We start from the raw sequence: 27,123 nt of genomic DNA on the forward strand, positions 1-27,123 counted from the left end.
TGGTTTCAGTGACGGCCGTCCTCAACACAACATGACAGATGGTGAGTGTATTAGATGCATTTAAAGTCCCCCTTCCCCCATTTTTCTGTCCTAAATGGCAATTGGCATTAACTTGGGCATATGTTGAGGCTGGTGCAAACGTCCAGGACCACTGTGTCTGTGGATGAGCTACTTTTAGTTTTCTGGCCCAGGTATGCAGCAGGTTTGTCGGGCAAACTAAATCCGCTTTTCCAGAGCTTATTTTGCCTCCATCTACCATACCCTGCTGAGTTTTCTTTGTCTGCAATCCTTGTCTTTTGACTCTTTGACAGCCTGAAAGTAGCTAAATTGTAAGAGAAGAATGGCTCTTTGTTTTACCCACTTGCTGTCACTGTGGATTTGATTGTCTCAGTAGGCAACATGGCCTCAGACACAACTATTCACACACTCACACACTGTCACCCCTGTGGATGGACATTCCTTTTGGCAGGACTCCCAGATGGAGCTGCAGGTTCTCTGTGGGCTGCAGCCATAAGAAAAAGTGATTTGCTGTGTTGCTGAAAGGCCAAGCAACGTTGTGCAGTGAGAAGGTTAAAAGACCTTAATGGGGGTTTTCTTTCCTGCTGAGAGTTCGGACTGTTTGGAGAAAGTTTCCTATAAAGCTGAGGTTTGTAGAAGCTGTCAGAAAACCGGTTCAGCTATTTAATGTCAACTTCCAGTGCTAAGTCTGTATACAAAAAAACAGCAATCAACTTTTTAATTCTGGCTGTTTGGGCTGTGCAAATGTTTTACACTTGTCTTACCTCAGAAAATTAGCACCAGCCATCAGCCAAATGCCGACTAATATGACAGCGGTTCGTAGATTTTAGACACAGACGATTGAGTGGAAGATTTATCCTTCAGTGGCTGATGGATATTCTCATTTAGAAACTACATTTCCCATCTTGCCATTTTCATATTAGAAACAGTCAGTTGATAGAATAAAACTGACAGTGCGATGAATGAAAATAATCTCTGCAGCCTATGATTTTAAATGAAATGCCAAGTGAGAATAAGTTGGGTATTATAGAGCCAGCTGTGTGCTTGTAAATTGGAATTCATGTAACACGGTTCTACAAAGTTTCCAGTCCAGTGAACTTTCAAATGACTTTTCTTTTTATTCGAACATATCACATCTTGTTGTAAAGAGGAACAGTTTTTTTTTTTTTTGATAAATGTTATCACGGTTTGATTTTATGTCATGTAATTTTCTACATTTCTTCTAACAGGAAGTGTCAGTGATTGCAGGGCTCTCTGTAAGCAAGTCACTGTAACAATAGCCTCTTCAGTATTTTAGACAATCAGCACCCCAACACGCCTTCATTCAGGGCTGGTCTGCCTCCATGTGCTAAATGATGATTAACCTGGAGTAAAATAGGAGTATAAACTTGTAGATACTTTCAAAGGGAATGGCTTTGGAGCATCAAGGTCAGTTACAGGCTGTTGAGCATCCAAATGAAATCAGTATATATGCTGCTTTACACGCAATGTCAGTTCCAGTATGGTACAGAGTTAGTTAAGATACTGTCTCATCATCCAGAAGGTGACAGATTTTTATCTGAGCGACAGCTTCCCGTGAAGAGCCTCAAATGCCTTGCAGCAGTATATACCCTTAAATTAAGTTTGCATGTCAATAAATTCATTTGTTCAACCTTTTCTAAATGTCTAATTAACCGAGACCCAGATTAAATGTCACTAATGTAGAATCTTCAGATCCTTCATCACAGAAATTTGAGCTGGATGTAATTCTGAGTCTGGGGAAATAAGACTTTCCCTAACGGGTGTCTTATGGCTGCCTTCAGACTGCTGGTGGCAGTCGCAGTGTAACAAAGGTTCTTCCAGCATAAACATGACTCCACAAGAATAAAGAATGCATCTGTTGGTGTCTCGCATCAATGAGCTTTTATGTGTGAAGGTGCATGCTAGCACTAAAGCTAAGCGGTTGCATGTTCAGCTGTCAGTTGTGCTCTGAGAAAAGGTGAATGTGGCGTTTATATTGCTGTGCTCAGCTGGATATTGATGGGTTGCTTTACATCTTGTTTGTTTTATCAACAAATGCCACAGAGCGGGTTTGTGGATATTAATATTCAGGCAACAATGTCAATGCTGCAAGGATTTGTTAAGCTTTGAGTCAGAAAACTATTGTGCGTGTTTAGTTGTGTAGCTCTCAGGCAAATCTCACTGAATCATAATGATTGCATCTGCTCCGGATGTTTCTTTGGGCTCACATCACTGGCAGTGGGCTTGTTAATGGATCCAATTTGGGTTGGATGGAGTTGCATTTAAAGCCCCACACTCTTGTCATTTGACCTTTATGAAGGCAGGGTTGGCATGTCTGAGGAGGGCCAGTCTTGCAACGTTTGCATCACATGCAATGCTGCACGTTTGTTAGCTCGATGTGATGGCAAAAAGACAAAATGTTACAAGAGGACTAACTACAGGACTTAAAGTTTTGTGTGATGCGGTGGCTTCTCCTCTGACTAACAGCAGACGGTGTGGATACGTGTCCTCAGGTTATGTAAAAGATTACATTTTTTCTCAAGATAATAACAGCCTTGCTGCTGCAGTTGTGCAGTTGAGTCCTCGCAAGTGTAGCACACACTCAACATGTAGAAAAGGAATATTTTCAACTGCTTCCATCCACCATGTTTTACACGACGACTGTGGTGATGGGACACGTTTTTGTGAAAAACTATGACTTTATAAAAACACTGTCCAATTTTCTTGGACACACACCACAATAATGGAAAAGTTACCGATGTCTGATTAACTGAAAGTCACATTGAGGAAAAGAGAAAAACATTGAAATATAGAAATGAAACCATCGACAAACTAATTGAAAAGTCGTGCAGGGTTTTGTAGTAATGAACTATGTGTGATACATTATTAAGCATAAGTAACATCAGCCCAGATTGCCTTTGGAAAGATGTCATTTAATAGATTTTCAAAATAAAGGGTTCCTTTTTCCTCTCTAAAATATGCCAATTTTATAATCCTATTGATAACCTTGGTGGCTGGAGGCAGTTTTCGTTAATTCTTTAAACTACAGCGTTCTTTGTTTTGCCTTTGATCCTCAGGTGCGTCCTCCTGCCTCTCCTGAGCGTGAAGCCACCTCAGCAGTCCCTCTTCCTGCTTGTGGACTCCATCGATGAAGGCTGTCAGCTTGGGGAGGGGGAGCAGAGGTCCTCGCCTGGTTCCCCCAGGACCATCGCTGACCTCCTGGCCAGTCACCACGAGTTCCTGCCTCCCTGGCTGCTACTTATCTGCTCTGCACGGCGACAGAACAAGGCCATCACGAAACTCTTTACAGGTACGTTACCCAGATTTGCCTTTTGGTCAGGTGAAATCACCCAGTGAGGAGTCTGTTTTCAGGTTGTTTTAAAGCTGCTGTATGTTGCATATTTAAAATCGGTGCATTACATAATCTCTTACAGCTTAGTTTGATATGAGACGTTATTTGCACTTGTTGGTACTACTCGATTCCAGTTATTTTCTCTCATAATATTATAGAATGCATTTACAAACGAAGCCTGCGGTGTGGGACGTCTCCTGTTTCAGCTTGTTGAGCTGTACAGATGTAAAAGGCTTTCTAACATCTCAGCGTGACTGAAGAGATTACGGTCACCACTGTGGACCTCTGTAAGAGTTGCAGAACGTCCTGGTTCTGATGATGCTGTACCATAACAGCTGCTATTATCTCCTTGTCAGGGCAGCAGCCTACTCTGTGGTGATGAGCTGGCACGACATTAATCAAAAATGTAACCGTGTGGGAGGAAGTCTCTTCCACAGGCTCACATTGCTGTGGGTACCCTTTCTACCTCCCAGAACCACTGAAGGCGAGAGCTTCTTGTTATCTCACCTCACTTTTTAACGGTTGCATAATATTCAAGCAGTCTAAGCAGTTTCACTGCTCCTTACTGAGGAGGTACATGAGGTCAGTTTCAAGGTAGACGCGCAGAATACTTTTTTTTTCTCCCCTTAATGATCATGCAGTGCCCATATCTACCAAAAATAACTATCATCAATCTTCACATTCATACTTGTGTTCAAACCCAGCACTTCCTCCTCAGCGTTGCAGTGATTCCTCCTCAGAGTCAAAGACAGAGAGAATTTAACATAGAAAGCAGCTGTATTTATTTTCCTTCATGGCTGACCTCCCTCTTGCTGTCTGTCATGTTGTAATCCTTCTTTATGACAGTTCTGGTCCCGTGTTTGCAGCACAATCTCTCAGGAACTGTTATGATACAGGTACAGGTATCTGTTTGGCTCGAGTATTGAGTACTACTGGACCTAGTAACAAGCATCTTTCTTCGGTTGTGTTTATTTGCTCTGGTGCTCAGTAGATTTTCTAGTGATCTGTTGCAAGAATGCTCGTAGTAGATCTGCATGTCGGTTACAGTTGATGGTCAATAAATCAGCCTTGCCAGATCATATTGAAGGACCATGCTAGATATTCTGAGCCTCTAGGTTTTCCTGTGTGAGCTACTGTGCTCCTCTTTATTTTCGACTTTTCAACTGCAGGATGGACAAAACTTTGTTTGTGCATTTGGCAGATGCTTTTATCCAAAGCGACTTACACTGGTAGGCAGGTAGGGTAAGTTGGTATTGCCTAAAGATTGCAGGGGATTTGAAGCCAGGTCACCCTCATGAAAAGTGGCAATCTTACCACTACACTATCCAATCTCACTTCAGATAACATTCTCATGTAATTCAAAAAAGAGCTGACATTTTCATAGTTCTTTCAGACCTAACATTGATGGAATGTTACTTCACCATTACCAAAGCACTTCTCCTTTGTTTACACTTGACCTCTACAGTTGAATTTGACAGCAGGGTGTAAATGAGTGGGTCCAGTGTTGTGGATTAAAGTTATAAAGTACGGGTCAGACTGGTGTAGATCAGATCACAGTCGATAGAGCCTCACTTTGAGTTGTTTAAGGGCGATGTGCATCGAATTAAGCAAACTAACTGAGAAGCAAGCTGCCCACTTTATGATGGCAACATGCAGGCCCATCCATGCTTTAATCAACAGCAAAGGTTCTACGTGGGTACCTGCTGTAGTTTAGATTCTGGATCGGTACTGGCGTGTTGTGTATATCAGCATTTCACAAAACTTTGACCCACAGACAACACAGTTGGAAAAGGTTTTCTATTAGATTTCCTTTCAGCAGTAATTTGCATTGGATCACATTTTCCAGTTAATTTGATGCTGTCTGCTGAATCGGATGGATACGAATCTAAAAATGTAATTTTGGTTGAAGATAAAGTTGACGAAAGGAGTCGGCAGGGGAATACAGGGGATTTTTTTTTTATCTATAATTCTCAGAGAATCTGAGCACGTTCTGTGACTGTCTGCTTGCTTTTTGCTCCTCTTATGTTTGTAGCTGATGACATGTCTGTTTTTCTTTGTTTTTGACATGGTTGAAAGGGTGTTTCATCTCCGAACAATCTGATAAATAGCAGTTATCTTCCTTTTTTGAAATTTAAAATTTATTTGGTACGGCCTCTCTCCTGTTTTGCTGCCTCTTTAGTGCCCCAGCTACTGTCAAGCTCTTATTAAAATTGGCTTTGAAAATAATTGTCTCTTTTTAGATAAAGAGAGAACATAGTTCAGGTTTGATGTCCTCATTTCTTTCTTTTGTTTTAGACGTACCCATGGCACTGTGTTTATTTAAACATGCTGTGTGAGATTTAATGCTTTCCTTGCTTCATGGAGTTTGTGCATTGGGACGTCTCCACAGAATGTAACCTTTCTGTGTTGCTAATGCTTTTAGCAGCCTCTTTGCTTTGTCTAGCTCCACTCTTCCGCTTTTAGTTGGATATTTCTGCCAGACTGGCTTTTTTTTTCCTCTCAGAAGGATGTAGGCTCGCACACAAACACACTGAGCCACTCACCAGGTCTCCCATTGGCTTTTGTACCTTATTATGAATATGGCAGAGTGAGTTCTTATTCATACAGGGCTGGACCTGAAATAGACCAAAGGACTTCGGAGTATCAAATTGAGGCCAAGTGTCCCCTAAAAATAACCGCCGTATTGTTTACAACTCGGAGATGGCGGTGACCTGCCAAAAAACGTTCATGCTCTTTGCAAAGCAAACCCATCTTTTATATGAGCGGCCTATTTCGTCTGGGGTGGAGGCTGTGTGGGTTTCCCAGTATACTCTGGTTTGCGGTGGTGGGAACTTTGTGGTTTTGTGAATACAGTGTCCATAGGCTTTGAGGAATGACCTGTAGACCACAAAGTCATTTTTGAAGGAAACTGAAGTTTGGTCCAGCGTTTTTAAGGCACCTTAAATAATAACATTGATTTGTGCTTAAAACACTCAAATCTTAAAACAGATGATTTGGTCCACAGGAGCAGCTTTCTGAATACCTCATTCCTTGCTGAACTGTTATTCCTTGTGTCTATTTCCGAGTGGAATGTGCTTTGGGAAGTTTTCAACACCTCTGAGACCGAGCAGGAAGACGGAGGCATACTGAATTCTGCAGCAGAATGCCTCACTCGCATCCGCTCGGCTAATGCCTTACAAACAAAGGCCGGTCTGTTTGTGAGGAGCACTACAAGAATTTTGCACAGTATCCCTCTGGCTGACTCACATTATATGACCACTCATATTTGATTAAGCCTCAGGCTTCCTCTGTTATCTTGGACTCCGACTACATTTCCAGTATCGAGATGTTAGTCACACTAAAAACTGACGATGACTCAAATCTTTAGCCGTGGTTCTTCCTTATGTCCCATGTGACAGCTGACCTATGGTGAAAAGCTTGCTTTTCCTGTGCTTGCCTGCTTTATGAGCTGTGCTACTGTAAGGGCATGATAGGGGTAACAGAGTGGAAACACTTAGGCAGCAATTTTGTTTGGGAGCCGAGTAGAATCCATGCCAATCGAACAAGGCCTCTGGCAGAAGGGAGAGCAAGGAAAAGAGAAGGAGGGGTGGAAGTGGGAGATTGGGGTTTAAATAAAAACAGCCTCTCACACAAGCATTTGGTTTAACAGTTCATATATGTCATGTTTTTTTTTCATTGTACAGGTAAGTGATGATTTCTCAGACTTGGAGAGAACTTGCTGGCTCTCAAACTGAAAGTTTATTTTATTATAAAGTAGATGGTTTATTTTTTACTCTTTTTCTCTTTTACCTTTCAAAATAATCAGATAGCCGATGGCCTCATTGAAATAATTACCGTCTAATTTTAATCATCATCCCCTCGCAGTGTTTGATCTACCCTAGTGTGTGATCTTTTTATCATGTAGAGGCATCACTGAACAGTAATGGCTACCATCTGCCCAATTTTGTTTATGATTCATGCTTGTCAAAGTCGGTCTTTCTCAAGCAGAATGTGTAGGCCCTCCCATGGGGGTGGGGGTACATGAAGAACCTCTCATTAGGGGGTGCAATGTAAGACCACATGAAGATCCTCTTATAGGGGGGTACAAAGTAAGACTACATGAAGAACCTCTCATAGGGGGGTACAAAGTAAGACTACAGAAGAACCTCTCATAGGGGGGTACAAAGTAAGACTACAGAAGAACCTCTCATAGGGGGTGCAAAGTAAGACTACATGAAGAACCTCTCATGGGGGGTACAAAGTAAGACTACACAAAGAACCTCTCATAGGGGGGTACAAAGTAAGACTACAGAAGAACCTCTCATAGGGGGGTACAAAGTAAGACTACACAAAGAACCTCTCATAGGGGGGTACAAAGTAAGACTACACGAAGAACCTCTCATAGGGGGGTGCAAAGTAAGACTACACGAAGAACCTCTCATAGGGGGGTGCAAAGTAAGACTACACAAAGAACCTCTCATAGGGGGGTACAAAGTAAGACTACACGAAGAACCTCTCATAGGGGGGTACAAAGTAAGACTACACGAAGAACCTCTCATAGGGGGTGCAAAGTAAGACTACAGAAGAACCTCTCATAGGGGGGTGCAAAGTAAGACTACAGAAGAACCTCTCATAGGGGGTGCAAAGTAAGACTACAGAAGAACCTCTCATAGGGGGGTACAAAGTAAGACTACACGAAGAACCTCTCATAGGGGGGTACAAAGTAAGACTACACGAAGAACCTCTCATAGGGGGGTGCAAAGTAAGACTACACGAAGAACCTCTCATAGGGGGGTACAAAGTAAGACTACAGAAGAACCTCTCATAGGGGGGTACAAATTAAGACTACAGAAGAACCTCTCATAGGGGGTGCAAAGTAAGACTACAGAAGAACCTCTCATAGGGGGGTGCAAAGTAAGACTACACGAAGAACCTCTCATAGGGGGGTACAAAGTAAGACTACACGAAGAACCTCTCATAGGGGGGTACAAATTAAGACTACACGAAGAACCTCTCATAGGGGGGTACAAAGTAAGACTACACGAAGAACCTCTCATAGGGGGGTACAAAGTAAGACTACACGAAGAACCTCTCATAGGGGGGTACAAATTAAGACTACAGAAGAACCTCTCATAGGGGGGTACAAAGTAAGACTACACGAAGAACCTCTCATAGGGGGGTACAAAGTAAGACTACAGAAGAACCTCTCATAGGGGGGTACAAAGTAAGACTACACGAAGAACCTCTCATAGGGGGGTACAAAGTAAGACTACAGAAGAACCTCTCATAGGGGGGTGCAAAGTAAGACTACACGAAGAACCTCTCATAGGGGGTGCAAAGTAAGACTACACGAAGAACCTCTCATAGGGGGTGCAAAGTAAGACTACACGAAGAACCTCTCATAGGGGGGTGCAAAGTAAGACTACACGAAGAACCTCTCATAGGGGGGTACAAAGTAAGACTACAGAAGAACCTCTCATAGGGGGGTGCAAAGTAAGACTACAGAAGAACCTCTCATAGGGGGGTGCAAAGTAAGGCTACACGAAGAACCTCTCATAGGGGGGTACAAAGTAAGACTACAGAAGAACCTCTCATAGGGGGGTACAAAGTAAGACTACAGAAGAACCTCTCATAGGGGGGTACAAAGTAAGACTACACGAAGAACCTCTCATAGGGGGTGCAAAGTAAGACTACAGAAGAACCTCTCATAGGGGGGTACAAAGTAAGACTACACGAAGAACCTCTCATAGGGGGGTACAAAGTAAGACTACAGAAGAACCTCTCATAGGGGGGTGCAAAGTAAGACTACACGAAGAACCTCTCATAGGGGGGTACAAAGTAAGACTACACAAAGAACCTCTCATAGGGGGGTACAAAGTAAGACTACACGAAGAACCTCTCATAGGGGGGTACAAAGTAAGACTACACGAAGAACCTCTCATAGGGGGGTGCAAAGTAAGACTACATGAAGTACACGGGACCAGACTTTATTGATAATTTTATTTCTAATGAGGGAAGATTGATTTTCAGTTGTTTTAGCACACACACATTTGCAGGTACAAGGATTGAACTAACCCGTCAAAACTCCACTCTATGTGTATGACACTTTAAATAACCACACAATTGTGACATTGTAACAGGTAGGGAACAAAATATAGAGATGCAGACAGTTTTAAGTTTGCTGTTAATTTCATTAGATTATTTTAAATTAAACTCATGCTGGTGAAACAACAGTTATGCTACGGAGTAGCTGCAGCCCTTTAACTGGACCACGTGCAGACTGTAATAGAATCAGTTTATCATGTTTTAAAACCTGTCACATGTCAAAACTTGGTTAAATCCTGGCACATGCTGGGAAGGTTCTCAAATGGATGGAATGACCCTGAAGTTTGTAACTAGCAGCCTTGATAAGAGCTGTTCATATATTCTAAAATGAAGGAAAGGAGCTTGTGTGCTTCCTTTATCATCTCTTTTAGCAGGGGAAACAGAGGATCATCCTTTCTGAAAGAAAGAAAATTATTCCATGCCACAATACCACATCATTCAAAGCAATGCTGGATTATATTTATCCAGTTTTACTCACTGATTTGTGTGGATAAATATGAGCAGAGTGTGAGCAGCCTGTGGAAACAATATCTTTCACTGTCATGCCTCTTTCCTTTTTAAATACCCAGCCCCACATACTCACGCAATCAGAGTAACTCCCAGAAACTTTTGAGGAGAGGATTTACTGACATTTACAACTACACTACTGTATCACTGTTTCTACATTTGGTTTTAAGCCAAAAGAAAACAAAGAGGCCAAGTAAGGTAATGGAGACAATTTATTAGATTTGCAGGGAAAAGATAGCAGTCAGTGAAGTTAAAACAAAAGTTTTAAGCACTGAGGTTCTCCTACGCATACCAGAACAATATAAAAACATCAAATATACAACATGTCCATCCAAATTACCATCTTTTAATTGAATCCAAATACCACCATTAAGCTGCACCGAAAGGTAGAAGGCAGGTGTTAAGATCTGAGATAATCTAAGTGAGCTACTGCTCTGGTGTCTCCTCTTATCTGGAAGTATCTCATGACTAATCCTCCAACATATGCTGAGGCAGATGATAAAGATACAGCCAAGTTTAAATGGAACACAAATCAAAACCTTGCGCAAGATGTTCTTTAGATTATTGAGAAAAAAGCAAAATATATGAGAGCTGAGGAAAGTGAAGGCCTGGAATGATCAGATGCAGAGCCAGTAGTTCTAATAATATACTATTGTGCTGCTGGAGCAGTGAAATAGAACGGCTCCCCTTAAACAACATTCCTGCTCTGCAATGTTTATCATAAAATCCAACATTATTTTAACAATTTCTTTCTAACTTTACACCTCGTTCCTCTTTTTAGTGACAGGGGTCATTTGGGCAGATTTAAGGAGGTCGACCAGCCAAAAACCAGGAAGAGAGCCTCACACATGCACCCAAAACCACACTTAAAAGGCCCTCTTGGTTATGAATCACAGCTTTAATTAACATGGTTATATTCCAGGCTCAGTCTGAGGAATGTTACAAGAGTGTGTGGCTGCTCTAAGAAGGCACTCATCCTGGGAGGCATTTTGATGGTTTTGAGGGGGGGGGGTTTAACTCATTTCCTTTCCAAAATGGCACATTAGCTGGCACATTTGGTTTTTTAACCGAAAAGTAATCACTGTCTGCTTGCATACCCCAAAGTGTATTGATAAGTCATTGCAAATTTCATAGCTATTATTTTTAAAAAAGCTCCATTTTCAGGAAATTGTGACTCTGGGGTGGGTCTGTGTTTTTGTTTCCTGTATTTGTGTCTCTTTGGGGAGAGGGTAGCCCACCCGAGCAGGGACCTGTACCACATCTTCCACCTCTGCTTTAACTGCTGTGAATGGGGCTTTCTGTATCCAACTGACCGAAGACACTGAAGTGATTTACTACCAGTGATCACAAATGAAAAGAGCAGGCCTGTCTTAAAGCGTGCGGTCTCCTCCACCTCTCAGAGCAGCCCTTTGTCCAGAGGCCTGCGGGTGAATCTGACACAAGCCAAAACAGTCCTTCCACAAAAAGGTCAACAAAACTCTTAACATCTCCCGAGATGGGTTTTTTCTGTATACTTTAGTTTTTGGTCAAATATGAGACCTCTCAGGAGAAGACCACGAGATCTTCTGGCCCACTGACAACACAAACACGGTCGTAAAGCAGCGAGGACGCTTTATTTCTTGTAGGCTGTGCAACGCTGCCTGAAGAGGCACAAGGATGGCTCCGCTTAGTCACTCCCCAGTAAATGACATTTTGTGGCATCATTTTGGATGTAAAGCAGTACAAATGCAGCAGATGAATTTGAGACTTTTATGAGATATTCGATGCCAAGAACAATTTTAAGCACTGGAAGTGGAATGAGTTCCAACACACTCTTAAACTGGAGAATTAAAAGGCCTTTATAGAATCGTCCAAAGAGCCTTAAAAACCAATTCTAACATGTTTTGGCCACGCTGTGGCCCTCACCAGAGACTAAATTGCACAGCACTGAACGAAAGGGCACATTCGACAAATGCCTTGTGCAACTACATAACCATAAAGCCTTTATTGCCCTTCCCTTACTTTCATATTGATTGTCTCTGCGCCACGATTCCAGGATAACAAGAGCAAGGATGACACCTCTAATCACTTCCCCTCCCTTTCTTTAAATTGGCTTACACAGACAAGCAGATTTATGCCCATATTCTTGTATGAGTTGTCGTCTGTGAGGCTGCATGTTGAGCCTCACTTTGGATGGGTTGAAGACCATAATCCCCACTGAATACTGTAATTTACCACCACACAGTCTGACAGCCGGGCAAATTACAGGTGTACCCCGTCTGTATGTGTAACAGCTCGGATACGGCATGGCGGTAACACAACTCGGAACATGGCAAACAAGCCGGCTGGTCTCATCCCTTCTAAGGTGATGCCCTTTGGTATGTGGCAAGCCTGTGCCACATTTTTTATGAACTTATGATTTTTCTTTTCAAGTCTGTGGTGCAGACTTGTCAGGTTTTTGGGTTGTTTTTTTAATGTATATAATTAAAGGGTGTTATAATTAAGTCTTAATTTGACCTTAGCTTCAATAAGTGCTGTGCAGAATTCCTGGATTGTTCATTGGCAGGTTTTGCTCAAGGGGAAAAAGCCCTCCAAAGTAAAGACAGCATTTTTTATGCCCCACTGCCTCTCGACCTGCATGCCAACGATGACTTTGCAAGTACCTGATTCCACAGCTGTCCTCATGCTGGATCTGGGAAATCAAAAGCAGTCGCAGACTTCCTTGGCAGTGCAATTTTTTTTCATGGCTGATAATGACTTGTTTGACTCGACGGACAACAGTTTCCTGAGCAGGTGAATGGAGACCTGCAGCAGGAGAGCTAAATGAGGGCACTGGGAGGTCAGCCAGTGCATTGATGAACAAAAACATGAGCAGAGATTGAGGAAACTTGATCCCATGTGGGGAAGGGTAACTCTAAGCACTACAGGTCACCGTGAAGCGTAGAAATGTGCATTTCAGAGAGAATTCCTGTTTAACATTTAATCCAACCACTATTTCAGCTGATAAACATCAGTTAGTTTGAAATGAGATAAAATGGTGGTAGCTATTTGGAATATGAACGGATCAAGGGCAATAAAAAGGCTATTTTTAAGTCTAGCTCTTCTTGTTACTGCAGAAATGGATAAATGCCCAGTTTAAATGTTTACATGCGACTGTCTGTATGTCCTTGGCCTAACGCTCTGCCATTTTAGTGCCCTGTTGGAATTTTTATCACTCTGATGAAACTTCCAGTCATCTGCTGCTATGTAAGAAGCTCTGTGAGGAGTAGTGATAACTCAGAGAAGATATCCATTATGGGATGCAGACACGCATGTGACCAGGTGCTCTGCCGTTGACTCGGCCACTTGTCACCATCTTAATGAGCTTCTGTCATTCAAAGTGATTGTTGCATCATTCATTGCATACAGCGGGGATAGTGTTATCAGAATACAATCTTAAAGCTGAGGCATGCTGAGCCATTTATTGACTGTAGTCCTGTCAACCCCACCCCCACCCACCACGTCAGCTTTGTTCAGTTGTCCTCCAACAGGTTTGACTGGAAAACCTTTCACATCCCGTTTGAAACCCAGCAAGAGGCTTGTTTGGGCAGGAGTGTTTTCTTGTGCTTTGCCTTAATCTCACATAAATTGATTGTTACAGTGTAATCATTTCAGTGTCATGTCTGGTGGTCATGTAGTAAAGCAGAGAATGTATTGTGCAAGTAAAATATAGGTGTTGCTCTGAAATCCTTTTCTTTGTTTGGTTCAATTATGTCCCAATTAGTCAAAGCTTCTCAGCTCTTCACCGTCTTTTCTCACTTCTACGTTCCACATTTGTCTGAGATAAAATGCTCAGTGTTTTCTCACCTTTAATTGTTGGAATAGAAACTGGAGTGTTTGTGTAATGAAACAGTATTTTTTTAAATCGAAATGGCAGCAGGCCTTTCAAAGGACTGTTGTTTGCAGAGCGTTGGAGCTGACTCTCATCCACATACTTGTGTTTAGGAGGTTGGCGCTCATGTTTTTTGGAGCAGGGAAGGCTGCAGCTGTTGAACAGACGTTTGTTGAGCGCGGATTTACTGGAGAGCCTGAGGAGAGGGCAGCGAGGCTTAGGTTTCTGTTTTCTTTATGGATTCAGTGACTTAAGATGGTGTCTCGCAAAAGAACATGCCGAATCAGAGAAGCTGCCACTCTGATATCCCTGCTGATGAGCGAGAACCTTTCGTTCCTCTGCACACACGCAGTCTCATTTGTCATCTGAAAAATGAATCTAGAAAGCAAACAGTCTGTCTTTGTGTGTGAGACTGTCTCCTGTGGCTGGTATCCAGTTCTGTAACGAGCAGCAGCTGGCTCAGAGGCCTGCACTCTGGAGCTGCATCCCTCACCCTGATGAATGTGTCATTTGTTGCTTGTTTAGCAGTCGCTTTTGTTCATGGTCGGAACCGTCCCCTCTCACTCACTCACACAAATAGCACAAACACATACAATTCTCATCTATAGTTTGTGTAGCCCCTTGTATTGTAAACCAGAGAGTAAAGACAGAAAAGGGATTGTTGGAACATATCGGAACAATTTGTAGCCAATGAAAGTTCATGCATTCTTTCGCAGGACTGAGTAGTTCCATCTAGACCACAGCCACCAAGTGCAGGTTTCCTCGTGGCTGTTTTAGTGCTTCATCAGGCAGCAGTAACACCGTGACTTCACAGCTGACATCCGATGAGGTGATGCCTGCTGATGACTTGAGTGGAAATTGTAGTTTATCTTCCTCCATGTACAGTAACTGGAGGAAAAGGCATTTCTGCTTCTAGCTCTATTCTTCTATTTTTTGCTCACAGAAGTTGACCATTTTAAAAGGACCGTTTTCAAATCCGGGCACGTGCTTTACTTCATGGTGGCTGCAGTCAAATTTCTATTTCCTCCTCTGGCTTTCCTGTTCGCTATATCTTCATAATTGTTGTGTCAGTGACCATGAGATGTAGGAGAAAGTGCTTATCAGAAATTTCCAGGGAATTTATGGCAGAACAGAATTGGACTGTAAAGCATGCTCAATGTCTTTCTTAGTCTAACTTTGCATAATTACAGGCATCATTAAGAAAAAAATGTTAGCACTTTGTCACTCTGTTGGTGGAGAATAGCTTTCCTTTTGGTCCCTTGGCCTCTGTTTTTTCCTTTAATGGCCTCCTCACTATTCTGAGCGAGCTGGTTTCCTGTCCCAGCTGGAGCAAAACCAGACTGTCCAAAGAAGGATTTGGTCCAGAAGAAGTAGGTCTTGTCATCAGGGGAAGTCACACTCATACACAGAGGATCACAACAAGCAGCAGATGTCTGTCTTTATGTCTATTGAGGCGTTGGATATTGTACATTAGCCTGGAAAGAAGAAGTCAAACGTGTAAGAAAAGGGGGAAGAAACCAAGGAGATCAGATGGTTTATTAAAAAGAAAAAAGAGTGAGAAATCCTCTGATGATAACATCACTGACTGAAATTTGATCTTTAATGACTGAAGTTTGAGCCAGAGTAGTGAGTACACAGTGAACAGAAGTGCACGTTAGGATTATGTGGCATGCTGCATTATCTTTTGATGTGAGCTTTAACTCATCACATGCAGAAACTCATCACAACTCCTGTTGGAATGCTGTGACAATTAGTAAACAGCCAGGTTTGTGGCTCTTGTGATGTCAGTGCGGGCTCCAGGACAGCAGTGGGAGCTGGAACAGAGGGTCATGGAGCTGCAGAAAAGAGGGTGAGGTGAGGGGAGAGTGGAAAGTTGACGCTGAAAACAACGACAGGCTGAAAGTAGGTTGGGGTCATTGAGTTTTTGTAAGTATCAGGCAGTTATGCGGTCTAATGCTGAGAAAGGGATACTTCATGCTGTAACTTCAAGCCTTGAAGCAAAAAGCAAATCTGGTAGCTTATTGTTTTTAGTTGTGTCACGTCTTCATGTGGTTCCACATTGAACTCTGACTGATTTACAGTAAACTGAGGTTATACACAAAGACTTACTGTGTGAAGGCTAAAGAACTGGGATTGACAGAATCTTTCTGAAGTCATAAAACACATGGATGATACTTGAGGTAATTGAATCTATGGGTATAATTCAATGTTGATCAGCATCAGTAAGTGAAATAACGTGGACAAAGCCACTGTGGGAAACCTTCCTAACAACGCAACCTGATTCATGTACAGAAAAAGTGGGTAAAATCCTATGACGGGAGTCCTACTAACCTCATTTGCCAACCATAAATCCATCTTAAAGTTCAAGTCTATATGATCTCTACGATAATAAAGTCATTAATCCCAATAAGAGCACCCTGCTCTTTGGGGTTAAGAACTCTGCCATAAAGTATTTTATGATGGGTAACTACTGCATATAACATAGTCCACTCAAAGAAGGTGAGTTGCTGTAATAATCCGTAATTTTACTGGTTTGTGCTGCATCAAAGATTACAATTAAATATAGTAATAACTGAGGTGTTTTAAACCCATATCAGCACACATTCCATGTATTTATAAAAAAACAAACAATTTTGCAGTGAAATATTCCATCGATCTTACAAAGTGAAGGAGACTGTTGGGAGGTACTCTTGGGAGCATCTTATCTTAAACAAACCCAGAAACGGGTGATAAATAAAGCCCATGTGCTCCTTCCGGTTAACAGGATCAGTTGTCCAAACTGCCAGTGCCTGTTTTGGAACTCGAGCTAAACTCATCTCATTTGTTATCAGGCTTCCAGGTGTGTGGTTACCACTCATCCTTCAGGCTTTTCTACCCACACAATAGCGGTGAGATGAGCATGGCTCTGCCTCAGGCTTAATGGCTGTCTCGTCCATATGATGAACAAAGAAAAATTGTTATTTCAAAGCAATCACATTTCAAGGTTTTGCAGAGGATTTTTGTGATACTTTTCAATAAAGTATTATTTTCACTCAGCAATGACATGCCAAAAATGAAAATGTCATTCATTTTAATTAGGATCACGTTTAATTCGCATTCAGCTTGGCTCAAGAATGTAGCATTTTGTGGGTCAAAGTACAAATGCTTTTTCCATAGTAGCAGGACTGTTAATAAGGGGGGAAATCAGTATGTCAACAACACTGAGAGCCTCTTGTGACATCTTTTTTCCTGTCCCAGTTACCCTGAGATCCATGAGAACTGTAAATAAAAGTATGCAGAAATGCTCCCCGTGCTCTCAGGCTGCCGGCTACGCAGACCATGAACTGATTGTTTAAACATGGCTGGTTCACTTTATGCCCATTAACTGAGGCCATTATGGGGCCATGTTCCCATGTCTTGGAAAAGAAGCCCATTGAAATAATTCATTAAGACCCATCGTCACACTTGGGTGTGTGTGGGGGTCCTGTAGCATGATGAGTGAGGCTTTGGAGAACTGTTTTACAGGCCATTGATGTGTTACTGGTGTGGAAATGTTGCCCTCCTTGCTCTCCTTCATTTTGGTTCCTCGGCCCTTAAAGCAGATTTGCTCCAGTTGTTTCAGTGAATGGGTCGAATGACCAATCAAGCAGGCTTTCCTCAGAGTGTACAACTGTTTTAGACCTGGTTACTGTTTTTTCTTTCAGTTAGTATTTAAAGTATAATATTGTTTTGTGGTACATGGGAAAAATGGGCTTATGCCAAAGTTAGGCACACGCTAAATTATAACAGCCATATTACCTCTGCGTCATCAACAAAGTAGTCCAGTAATTGCAACAATTTTGTTTTTGTTGGTGTTTAATGGGCAAAGCTGATGGCAAACACCTGCTGTTTGTGTCGGCTTCCAGCAGCCAGAGGGGTTATGCCCTCAGATCTCCTGAAAGATTTTTCTTTTACGGCTTGGTTCCAGTGTTAATTACCTCATGCTTCAGGAAAAAAAGATATCCTTAACTTAATTATCTGAAGTTACATGATGAGTGTATACTTTATATGAATTCATTGTCAGACAGGGCCTTGGTGGGGGGGATTCTTAAAATGTCTTTTAGTTTTCGACGTGTTATCCATTTGTCATCAAACTCATATCATGACCTCTTCTTTTATTTCAGGATTCCGCAAAATCAGCCTCGATGACCTGCGTAAAGCATACATCGTCAAGGATGTTCAACAGTACATCCTTCACCGGCTGGATCAGGAGGAGGCCCTGAGGCAGCACCTGACCAAGGAGACGGCTGAGATGCTGAACCAACTTCACATTAAAAGCAGCGGTTGTTTTCTCTACCTGGAGCGTGTGCTGGATGGTGTGGTGGAGAACTTTATCATGCTTCGCGAAATCCGTGACATCCCTGGCACTCTCAATGGCCTCTACCTGTGGCTGTGCCAGAGACTATTTGTCAGAAAGCAATTTGCCAAAGTCCAACCGATTCTTAATGTAATCCTGGCAACTTGCAGGCCACTCACAGTCAAGGAACTGTACCATGCAGTCTGGACCAAAAACATGACACTGACCATGGAGGAGTTTCAGAAAAAGATGGACATTCTCTCCAAGTTGCTGGTCGATGGCCTTGGGAGTACTAAAATCCTTTTTCACTACAGCTTTGCAGAATGGCTACTGGATGTAAAGCACTGCACCCAGAAGTACCTGTGCAACGCTGCGGAGGGACATCGCATGTTGGCGATGAGTTACACTTGCCGAGCAAAGCAGCTCAAACCACTCGAAGTGCAGGAATTCGCACTGCACCTTGTCAACTCCAATCTGCAGATTGAGCCATTTAATCTGGCTCTTTGGATGGTTTGGAATGGAACTCCTGCTAAAGACTCTCTGAGCACCTCCATACCAAGAGAGCAAGAGGTTCTGCAACTTCTGGTGAAAGCCGGTGCTCATGTTAACAATGAGAATGATCACGCTTCATGTATTGTACAACAGGCCCTAGAAAGAGAGGACTCAATACGAACATTACTTGACAACGGAGCATCTGTGAACCAGTGTGACTCCAGTGGAAGAACTCTGCTAGGCAATGCTGCATATAGTGGAAACCTCGATGTAGTTAACTTGCTCATATCTAGAGGGGCAAACATGGAGCTTGAAGACAACCACGGACAAACAGCACTTACTCTTGCTGCAAGGCAAGGCCATACAAAAGTGGTCAACTGCCTTATTGGCTGTGAGGCCAACATAAACCACACAGACCATGATGGATGGACTGCTCTCCGTTCAGCAGCTTGGGGTGGACATTCAGAAGTCGTGTCTGCACTGCTTTATGCTGGTGCCAAAGTGGACTGTGCTGATGCTGACGGGAGAACTGCTTTGAGAGCTGCTGCGTGGGGAGGTCATGAAGACATAGTGTTAAACCTTCTTCAACATGGGGCTGAAGTCAACAAAGCAGACAATGAAGGAAGAACGGCTCTCATCGCTGCAGCGTATATGGGGCACAGAGAAATAGTGGAGCATCTACTGGATCATGGAGCTGAAGTTAATCATGAAGATGTTGATGGGAGGACAGCCCTTTCAGTGGCTGCTCTCTGTGTTCCTGCTAGTAAAGGTCATGCATCGGTTGTGAGCCTTCTGATAGACAGGGGAGCAGAGGTTGACCACTGTGACAAAGACTGCATGACTCCTCTCCTTGTGGCTGGCTATGAAGGACATGTAGACGTGGTTGATCTGCTTTTGGAAGGTGGAGCTGATGTGGATCACACGGACAACAATGGGCGCACCCCTCTGCTGGCTGCTGCATCAATGGGCCACGCATCTGTTGTGAACACATTACTTTTCTGGGGAGCTGCTGTTGATAGCATCGACAGTGAAGGAAGGACTGTGCTGAGCATTGCGTCTGCTCAAGGGAACGTTGAGGTGGTCCGAACTCTGCTGGACAGAGGACTGGATGAGAATCACAGGGACGATGCAGGCTGGACCCCGCTACACATGGCCTCATTTGAGGGCCATCGCCAAGTGTGCGATGCGCTTATTGAACAAGGTGCTCGTTGCACAGAGGTAGATAATGATGGTAGAATACCGCTGATATTAGCTGCACAAGAGGGACATTATGACTGTGTGCAAATTCTTCTGGAAAACAAGTCGTGCATTGACCAGAGGGGATACGATGGGAGGAATGCTCTCAGGGTAGCTGCATTAGAAGGTCACAGGGACATTGTTGAACTGCTGCTGAGCCACGGTGGCGATATAGATTACAAAGATGCAGATGGGCGCCCAACACTCTACATATTGGCACTTGAAAATCAACTGGCCATGGCAGAGTATTTCTTAGAAAATGGTGCAAATGTGGAAGCTTGTGACACTGAGGGCAGAACGGCCCTCCATGTATCCTGCTGGCAAGGGCATGTTGAAATGGTGAGGCTGCTGATTAACTATCATGCTGATGTGAATGCCTGTGACAATGAGAAGCGATCCGCCCTCCAGTCAGCTGCATGGCAAGGCCATACAAAAGTTGTGCAGTTTTTGATAGAAAATGGCACACATGTGGATCATACATGCAACCAGGGAGCAACAGCACTCGGCATAGCCGCCCAGGAGGGTCATATCGACGTTGTGCAAATACTTCTGGAAAATGGTGCTGACCCCAACCACGCTGATCAGTTTGGACGCACAGCAATGAGAGTGGCAGCAAAAGGTGGCCATTCGATGATCATAAAACTTCTGGAAAAATATGGAGCCACAACTCTAAATGGCTGCAACCCCTCCCCAGTTCATACCATGGAGGAAAAAACACCATTGGCAGTGACTGGTAAAATGCAATCCCTCACCATCAAATCAAGTAGTTCTGGCAGCACTGGGGCAGGCGATATGCTGTCCTCTGGACGTGGTATACCCAACGGGCCTGTCCATGCTTTCAGTTCACCATCAGAGTCTCCTGATTCCACTGTGGATAGACAGAAATCATCCCTGTCAAATAATTCCCTCAAGAGCTCAAAAAACTCCTCCTTGAGAACAACCTCATCTACAGCCACAGCACAGACCGTGCCGATTGATAGTTTCCATGGAATGACATTTACAGAACAAATTCAACAGCACTCACTGCCTCGCAGCCGGAGCAGACAGTCTATAGTGTCCCCTTCTTCTACGACAAAGTCAATTGGTCAGCAGCCGTCATCTCCATCCACTGACTTTGACTGGTCTCAGTTGAAACCTAGTTTGAAGTCATCAAAGGGAACTAAAACAGGAAATGGTACATCAAATAGCAAAGGTGCACAGGGAGACAAAAAGAAAGTCAAGAACAGTGGATCAACCCAAGGTCAGGTTCTAGAGTATGAGATGACCCAGTTTGACAAGAGAATTGCTCTCAACAAATCAGTAGCTAACATCGCAGTGAAGGATCCTCATTGTAAGATCATGATCGGTGGTTCAGTCCAACAGGAAAGGGTGCAGTGCCAAGATCAGTTCTTTATCCAGCAGCAGAGCTGCTCTGAGAAGAAGAGGAACGGGATCATGACCAACCCCAACTATCATCTACAGGGTAATCAGGTTTTCTTGGGTAGAGTGTCGGTTCCTCGGGCTGCGCAAAACAAGGGTCACCAGGATGTTCTGGAGAACTACCCCATTGGGGAAACAGAGTTAAGCCTTAAACAAGCCCTGAAACTGCAGATTGAAGGATCGGACCCTGGGTTTAACTACAAAAAGGAGACTCCATTATAGCTGGTAAGAGACTACTATCAAACTTATCCATCGATATGTGCTTTTGTTTAAGTACAGTATGTGTAGAAGTTCGAAATCCAAGCAAGAATTACAACAGCTCGTCTCTTTATTTGCTATGACTAATATTGAGGCTAATAACTGGCCTATAATTAATGGATTCAACTCATCATAGCCATCATTCAGTTAGTTTTTAATTAGATGTATGCATGAAGAATACATCAATCCGGATGAGCAGAGTTTAACCCAAATCATTCCTATACTGTTTCAGATGTCTTGAATGCCATTCGTCACGCAGACGTTGGAGAGAATGTGCCAAAGCAACTGTTTTCATCTGCATAAAAATACTAGATTATATTTTTTTTCATCAGTGGGAGACCTCAAAACAATACCTAGGGAAGATTGTTGATTGCTGCCTACGGCTTATGTGAACTGATACTTTGATGTGCCTACATCTGTTACAGCCTTCTTCATGTATTCATGCAAAGTATCATTTTAATTTAATGCTATTTAATAAACAGTGTATGCACTTTTAAAAGAGTAAAATGACAGACATGCATTTCTATTCACTTTGTATCCCATCCATGTTTTATCAACTGTTTGAGAGAAACAAACCAATGCTTTTTTTTTTTTTTTTTTTTTTTGATTATTTTATATTATTTGTTCTTCTTTTCCACACTGACAGCAGTGTACCAGTGGGTACATTGTCACAAATCAGAGGACATAACAGTAACTGATGTCATGGTATGAATTTAAGCGCATTGATAGATTGCCTTTCTAGAGAGCCCAAATAATCTGTGTTAACATCGATCAGTGTGCTAAACCTTCGTTGCGTGTACTATGTTAATGGCTATGGCAGTTTACTTCACAGGTTATACAAGCATATTTATTTTTTTGGAAAATAAAGCCACTTTTGTTGCATTACATTCTACCATGGTGCTGTGTTCAGAAGATGCCTGCAGTTTTTTTTTTATATTTGGCTTTGTGCGTTTGTGTAATACAAATATCTGAGGAAGAGGGAGGTTCATTGATGATGTAAAAACAAACAAAAAAAAAATGTAATTTTGTCCCTATGGGATTTTTTTTTTTTTTTTGTGTCATGTTTTTGTGTGCATAAAGAATATTTAAGTAACCATTGTACCGTCTGCAGAGGTTTGGTGCTAAATGCAGCAACTGTTAAAAAGAATTGCCGCTGAGTTTCGTGTACATCCTACTGCGGTGCAGAAAACAAAAGTCAAGCTTTGTTCCTTACTGCCATGTGGTTAATTTTCAGTAATTCCTGCTGGATTCATCAGGGGCATGACACAAAAAGGGTTCAGCCATTGCAACAACTCCTAGCTGTTAGTGATATTGTTTGAAATGCAGACTTGTTAAGCCAAAGTTGAAACGGCATACTCTGTCCCACCTCCTCCTTGTGAGAAGCTGAGTATCAGTTCAACAGGACTTAAACCCCGGGGGAGACGGAGGGGAGGAGGAGCTCGGCTGTGACACTGAGGGAACCGAAACATCTGTTTCTCATGAACTGTGTGGAGCTGCGCTAGCATTTACAGGCTGTCATATTTTTGCAGGCTTTTCATAATGTTAACAGTGAGCTATTTCTTGCCATGAACTTGGATTGGGGGGAGTAGAAACCTATCGCATGCACAAACACTTATAAGCCCTAGTGAAAGCTCGCAGCTCTTCAGTACTACAGTAGCTCAGAAGTATGCCATGAAGGGTCAATAGAAGGATTCGAGGCAGGATCAGTCTAGAAAAAGAGTTGGAAAACATACTGTATAGTCTTATGAAGCAGTTATCTTGTTTGTCTTGACGGTGTTTTGTCTGTCATCTTTGATTTGACTGTCTGTGATTGGATTGTAAATAGCTTACCGTGTACATTCAACTTTCATTTAAAAAAAGTTTCTGTATTATATGAAGTGGAATTTTCTGATGTATATTAAAGTGCTTAATAAACATATTTGCTTTACTGCTGAAAAATAAATCTCTCGTTGAGTCATTCACTCTCAAATACAGCTGGGTAGAAACTAAATAAAACAAGCTTTGGAATGCAATAATTCAACAGTATGACGGTCTATATCCTTTAATTATTTAGGAAGGAAGTTATTTAAATTAGCGTCTGAGGTCGTGTTAGAAATAATATTTCACCTTTTGGAAAATACTCTTAATTCCAGGCAGACAGACTGGTTTGTCTTCACCACAAAGGTGTGTGTTTGCACAGGGATCCTATAAAAGCGGAAAATGACTAATCTGCACCGCCGCTGCACGCTATTCTTTCTCACAGATATCAGTTTGTATCTGGGTTTCTTGCTTTGAGTACACAGGCCTTTTCTTATTCACTGAAGTGTGTTTTTTTTCCGTTGTGTTGTGGCTGTGAAACCGCAGCATGTGCTGTTAATACTTTACTTTCTGTTGGTCATTTGATATGGAAGGCCAAACCAGGACACTGCAGGAATCACAACACATGGATCAAGCTGAAGTGGAACAGACGAGTGTGCCAAGCGCTGTCGCTGCCCCCCCCCCCTACCCTCCAGTTCACTCGGTTCATTTGAAACTGCAAGAGAGATCAAACAAAAGGCTGACTGATCTACTGAGTTTTAATGTAAGGCATTGGATACTTTTACAGGCTTTTGTTGTCATTATGAATTATCCACATAGAAACAAACTTAAGCTGTTTCAAAAGCATTGACCTGATTGAGCAATATTTTAGCTTCTTGATAAAAAGAATAAAGACTCAACAAAAAGTTAATTTGGCTTAACCGTCACCATCTGATGTTTGATCAAATCAGCACCACACAGAAGTTTCAGTGGCATTAGGCTTTTTGGACCCTCCGCGCAGCATTTTCCTGCATGTTTTAAGAGGGTGGGTGTTAATGTGAAAACCATCTGGTAGTGACATCATGTGTTTCTCACTGTCCGAACTTGGAGGATCTCCTCATGAACAATCTGCCAATGTCCACATCTGGTGCTTCTCCACCCATGCCCTTGTTATGGATACAGTGCTAACAAGCTCCAACACAATATGCATAACATGGTGACACTTCAGGTCAACTTGTTCCAGACCTACACGCGTTCGTAGAGTTTCATTCCAGAAAAACACCTGAGCAAAAGATCGGTGTGATTAGCACTTCTGCTACATTGTTTGTATTGTTTAGTAGTTCCATGCAGATAATTGGCTCTAAGATGGCTCGAGGAAATTACCAAATGACCTTGTCTTAAAATGAAAGGTCCTCACAGGAATGCAAACGTTGAAGACTTTTTGCAGTTATTTGGGTCTGTGTGCCCACCATCTTCCCCCCAGCTCGCTCTGTGATCATTTATGTTTTGCCTAAGCTGATTACAGGAACATGTTATTTCAAGGCTGTGTTACATTAGCTTTTTATGACAAGTCTGTACATGACACCTGCATCCCACTGCGTTCTCACAGGTTAAAAAGGGCCTATTGTCCAACTCCCTCTGTGCAACTCACCAGGTGCATGCTTGGGATTGTCAGATTTACATCTGATTGGAACATTTTTTAATTGATGTCCCAGGACAGTGGCATCTGTAATATTCAACTTCTGGGGATCGGTGCCAGCAGAGATTAGATTTGAGGCAGCCAAATGGCAGACTCCTTGAGAAACTGAACAAAAGGGTGTTTATTATCTACATGTTTTAATCCACTTCTGTGACAAAAATACGCCCATGCAGAGCCCTCCATTATACCACATTTTAAATTAGATTTACTGGAGCCTCTAACTGGGGAGTCTTGTTCAAATAGTATGAAAAATAACTACTTGCACTCAAGAACATGTGACTAAAGACTTGTGTATTAAAAGAGACATGAAATGAATTATATTCTGAGCTAAAGAGCATTTTTTGAGTGTGTAAACTGACTTCTAACACAAATACTGACAACACAACCCTGCCACTTTGGGCCTCCTCAGTCTGAAAATACGCAGCCCAGTTCCACTACGGTACATTATGTAGTACTATCACAATCCATAGTTGCAAATTGTGAGATGGTGATGAACCCCTAAGCTGTTGTCTTCTGTAGGGCAGTGTTCACGTGACATGACTGGAATGGCGATACAAATCAAATCACAACGTCATCTCAAAGCACAAACTACAGTCGAGTTCAAGCCAAAGAAAATTCGCCTTATTAAGCAAGCCAAAGGTTTGCACTGAATCTTCTCTTGGATTTATTTCCTATTCTCTGTACATATGAGGCAACACTCTGGAGGAAAACTCCCTTTTAAAGTGATGGATGTAAGCATAGTGCTCGCAGAGTGGCTACCATGCAAGAAGCTACATGTCCGGCCAGCTGACCTCCTCACTTAATTCTCGCCACGTATTATTGTTCCTGTTCATATCACAGAGATATTTAAAGAGAATATTCTATTAAAAAGAACAGAGAAAGCTGATGACCATGTGAAAAGACATGCCTTTTCTTAACTTCAACACAAGGGAGCAAATAGTCTGTATAGTAGACATATAGAAGAAAACTATGTGGAAACCAGTGTTTAGGCAAATCAAGAAGCTGTTTTCTGACTTGATGCTTACATTTTGTCACAGGAACAAGTCTCTGTTTAACTAACAGGTAAGCAAAATGTCCTGGGACCACAGGGGGGAACTTTTATAATTATAAGACCATAACTTTGAAAAGTACCTTTTTGATTTGGCTAACTCAAGACCACAAAAAAAACATCTCTTTAAGGGTAGAGTGGTCTCTTTAATAAGGGGTTGGGTACTTATGCATAGTCAGTGCATCACTTGCTGCTACTCCCCAGTTTAATGAAGAAGGCTTGAGCACCAGCACATAACCTAAGCCATGCTGCTGTGATGAGGGTAACGAATTTCAAAAAACGAATGGCTCTCATAGACAAAAAGCTATGTTAGTTTAAGTTTAGTTTGAATAAGAAATATCTCATGATGAAAGCCGTTATCCTCAAAGCCACCAAACTCTTTTAAAAAAAGAGCTGCAGGATGCAGGAAACAGCTGCCTTGATTAATTCGTGTAATTGTGTGACATGGGTGTTTCAGTATCTTGTCCTTTAAAACACCAAAGATCAGGCATCAATAAATCAGCAACCTTTGTGCTCTGCCATGTTCTGTTTTCTCAAAAATAGTTTACATAATCTGTAGATAATGCACTTACTATGAATATGCACCTCCCATAAAGTCTCTTCAGAACAACCGACAAAGGGGAAATCTAGCCAGTCTGGAGAGGAGAAATGATCATGACAACCAATGTATATGACGTATATGGGTATTGCATTACAAATGACTTACATACACTTATACTTAAAACAGCTGGTTGCTGACGGTCTCACATCCAAAGGTAGTTCCAGTCCATGAGACTGTGAGAGCTTGGCTCCCATCGGTCTTACTGACAGTTTCAACAACAGCTGTAACTTAGTTACATCGGCAACTTTAAAAAAAAAAATTGATTTATATTTTTTATTGATTGCAACAGTCCCCACGGTGCATTTAAGAGCCTGACATCTCCGAACCTTCTGAGGTAATCACAATGCCACTGGTCTTGATCTAAAACCCCATCATCCTCCTGTAGATACATTATGATCACTTTGTGCTATGGGGCACTATAAATCTTAGACTTACAACTCCTATAAAGTTTTGCACTCTTACAATGCC

General features: G+C 42.3%; 1 protein-coding gene across 2 annotated transcripts in view; it reads left to right on the forward strand.

The window, feature by feature from the left end:
• ankrd50 (ankyrin repeat domain 50) overlaps positions 1-23,473 on the forward strand; it is a 36,232-nt gene extending 12,759 nt beyond the window's left edge. For both annotated transcript variants that reach the window (XM_072395190.1, XM_072395191.1), the window contains exons 3-5: positions 3,096-3,328; positions 17,954-21,498; positions 21,764-23,473. In XM_072395190.1, the coding sequence (XP_072251291.1) occupies positions 3,096-3,328; positions 17,954-21,495 (3,775 nt within the window). In that variant the 3' untranslated portion in view covers positions 21,496-21,498; positions 21,764-23,473. The remainder of the gene's footprint in view (positions 1-3,095; positions 3,329-17,953; positions 21,499-21,763) is intronic.
• Positions 23,474-27,123: the final 3,650 nt, after the last annotated feature.

The sequence above is a fragment of the Leuresthes tenuis genome, unplaced genomic scaffold (genome assembly GCF_036924035.1).
Source record: "Leuresthes tenuis unplaced genomic scaffold, fLeuTen1.0.hap1 SCAF_11, whole genome shotgun sequence".
Taxonomy (NCBI): Eukaryota; Metazoa; Chordata; class Actinopteri; order Atheriniformes; family Atherinopsidae; genus Leuresthes; species Leuresthes tenuis.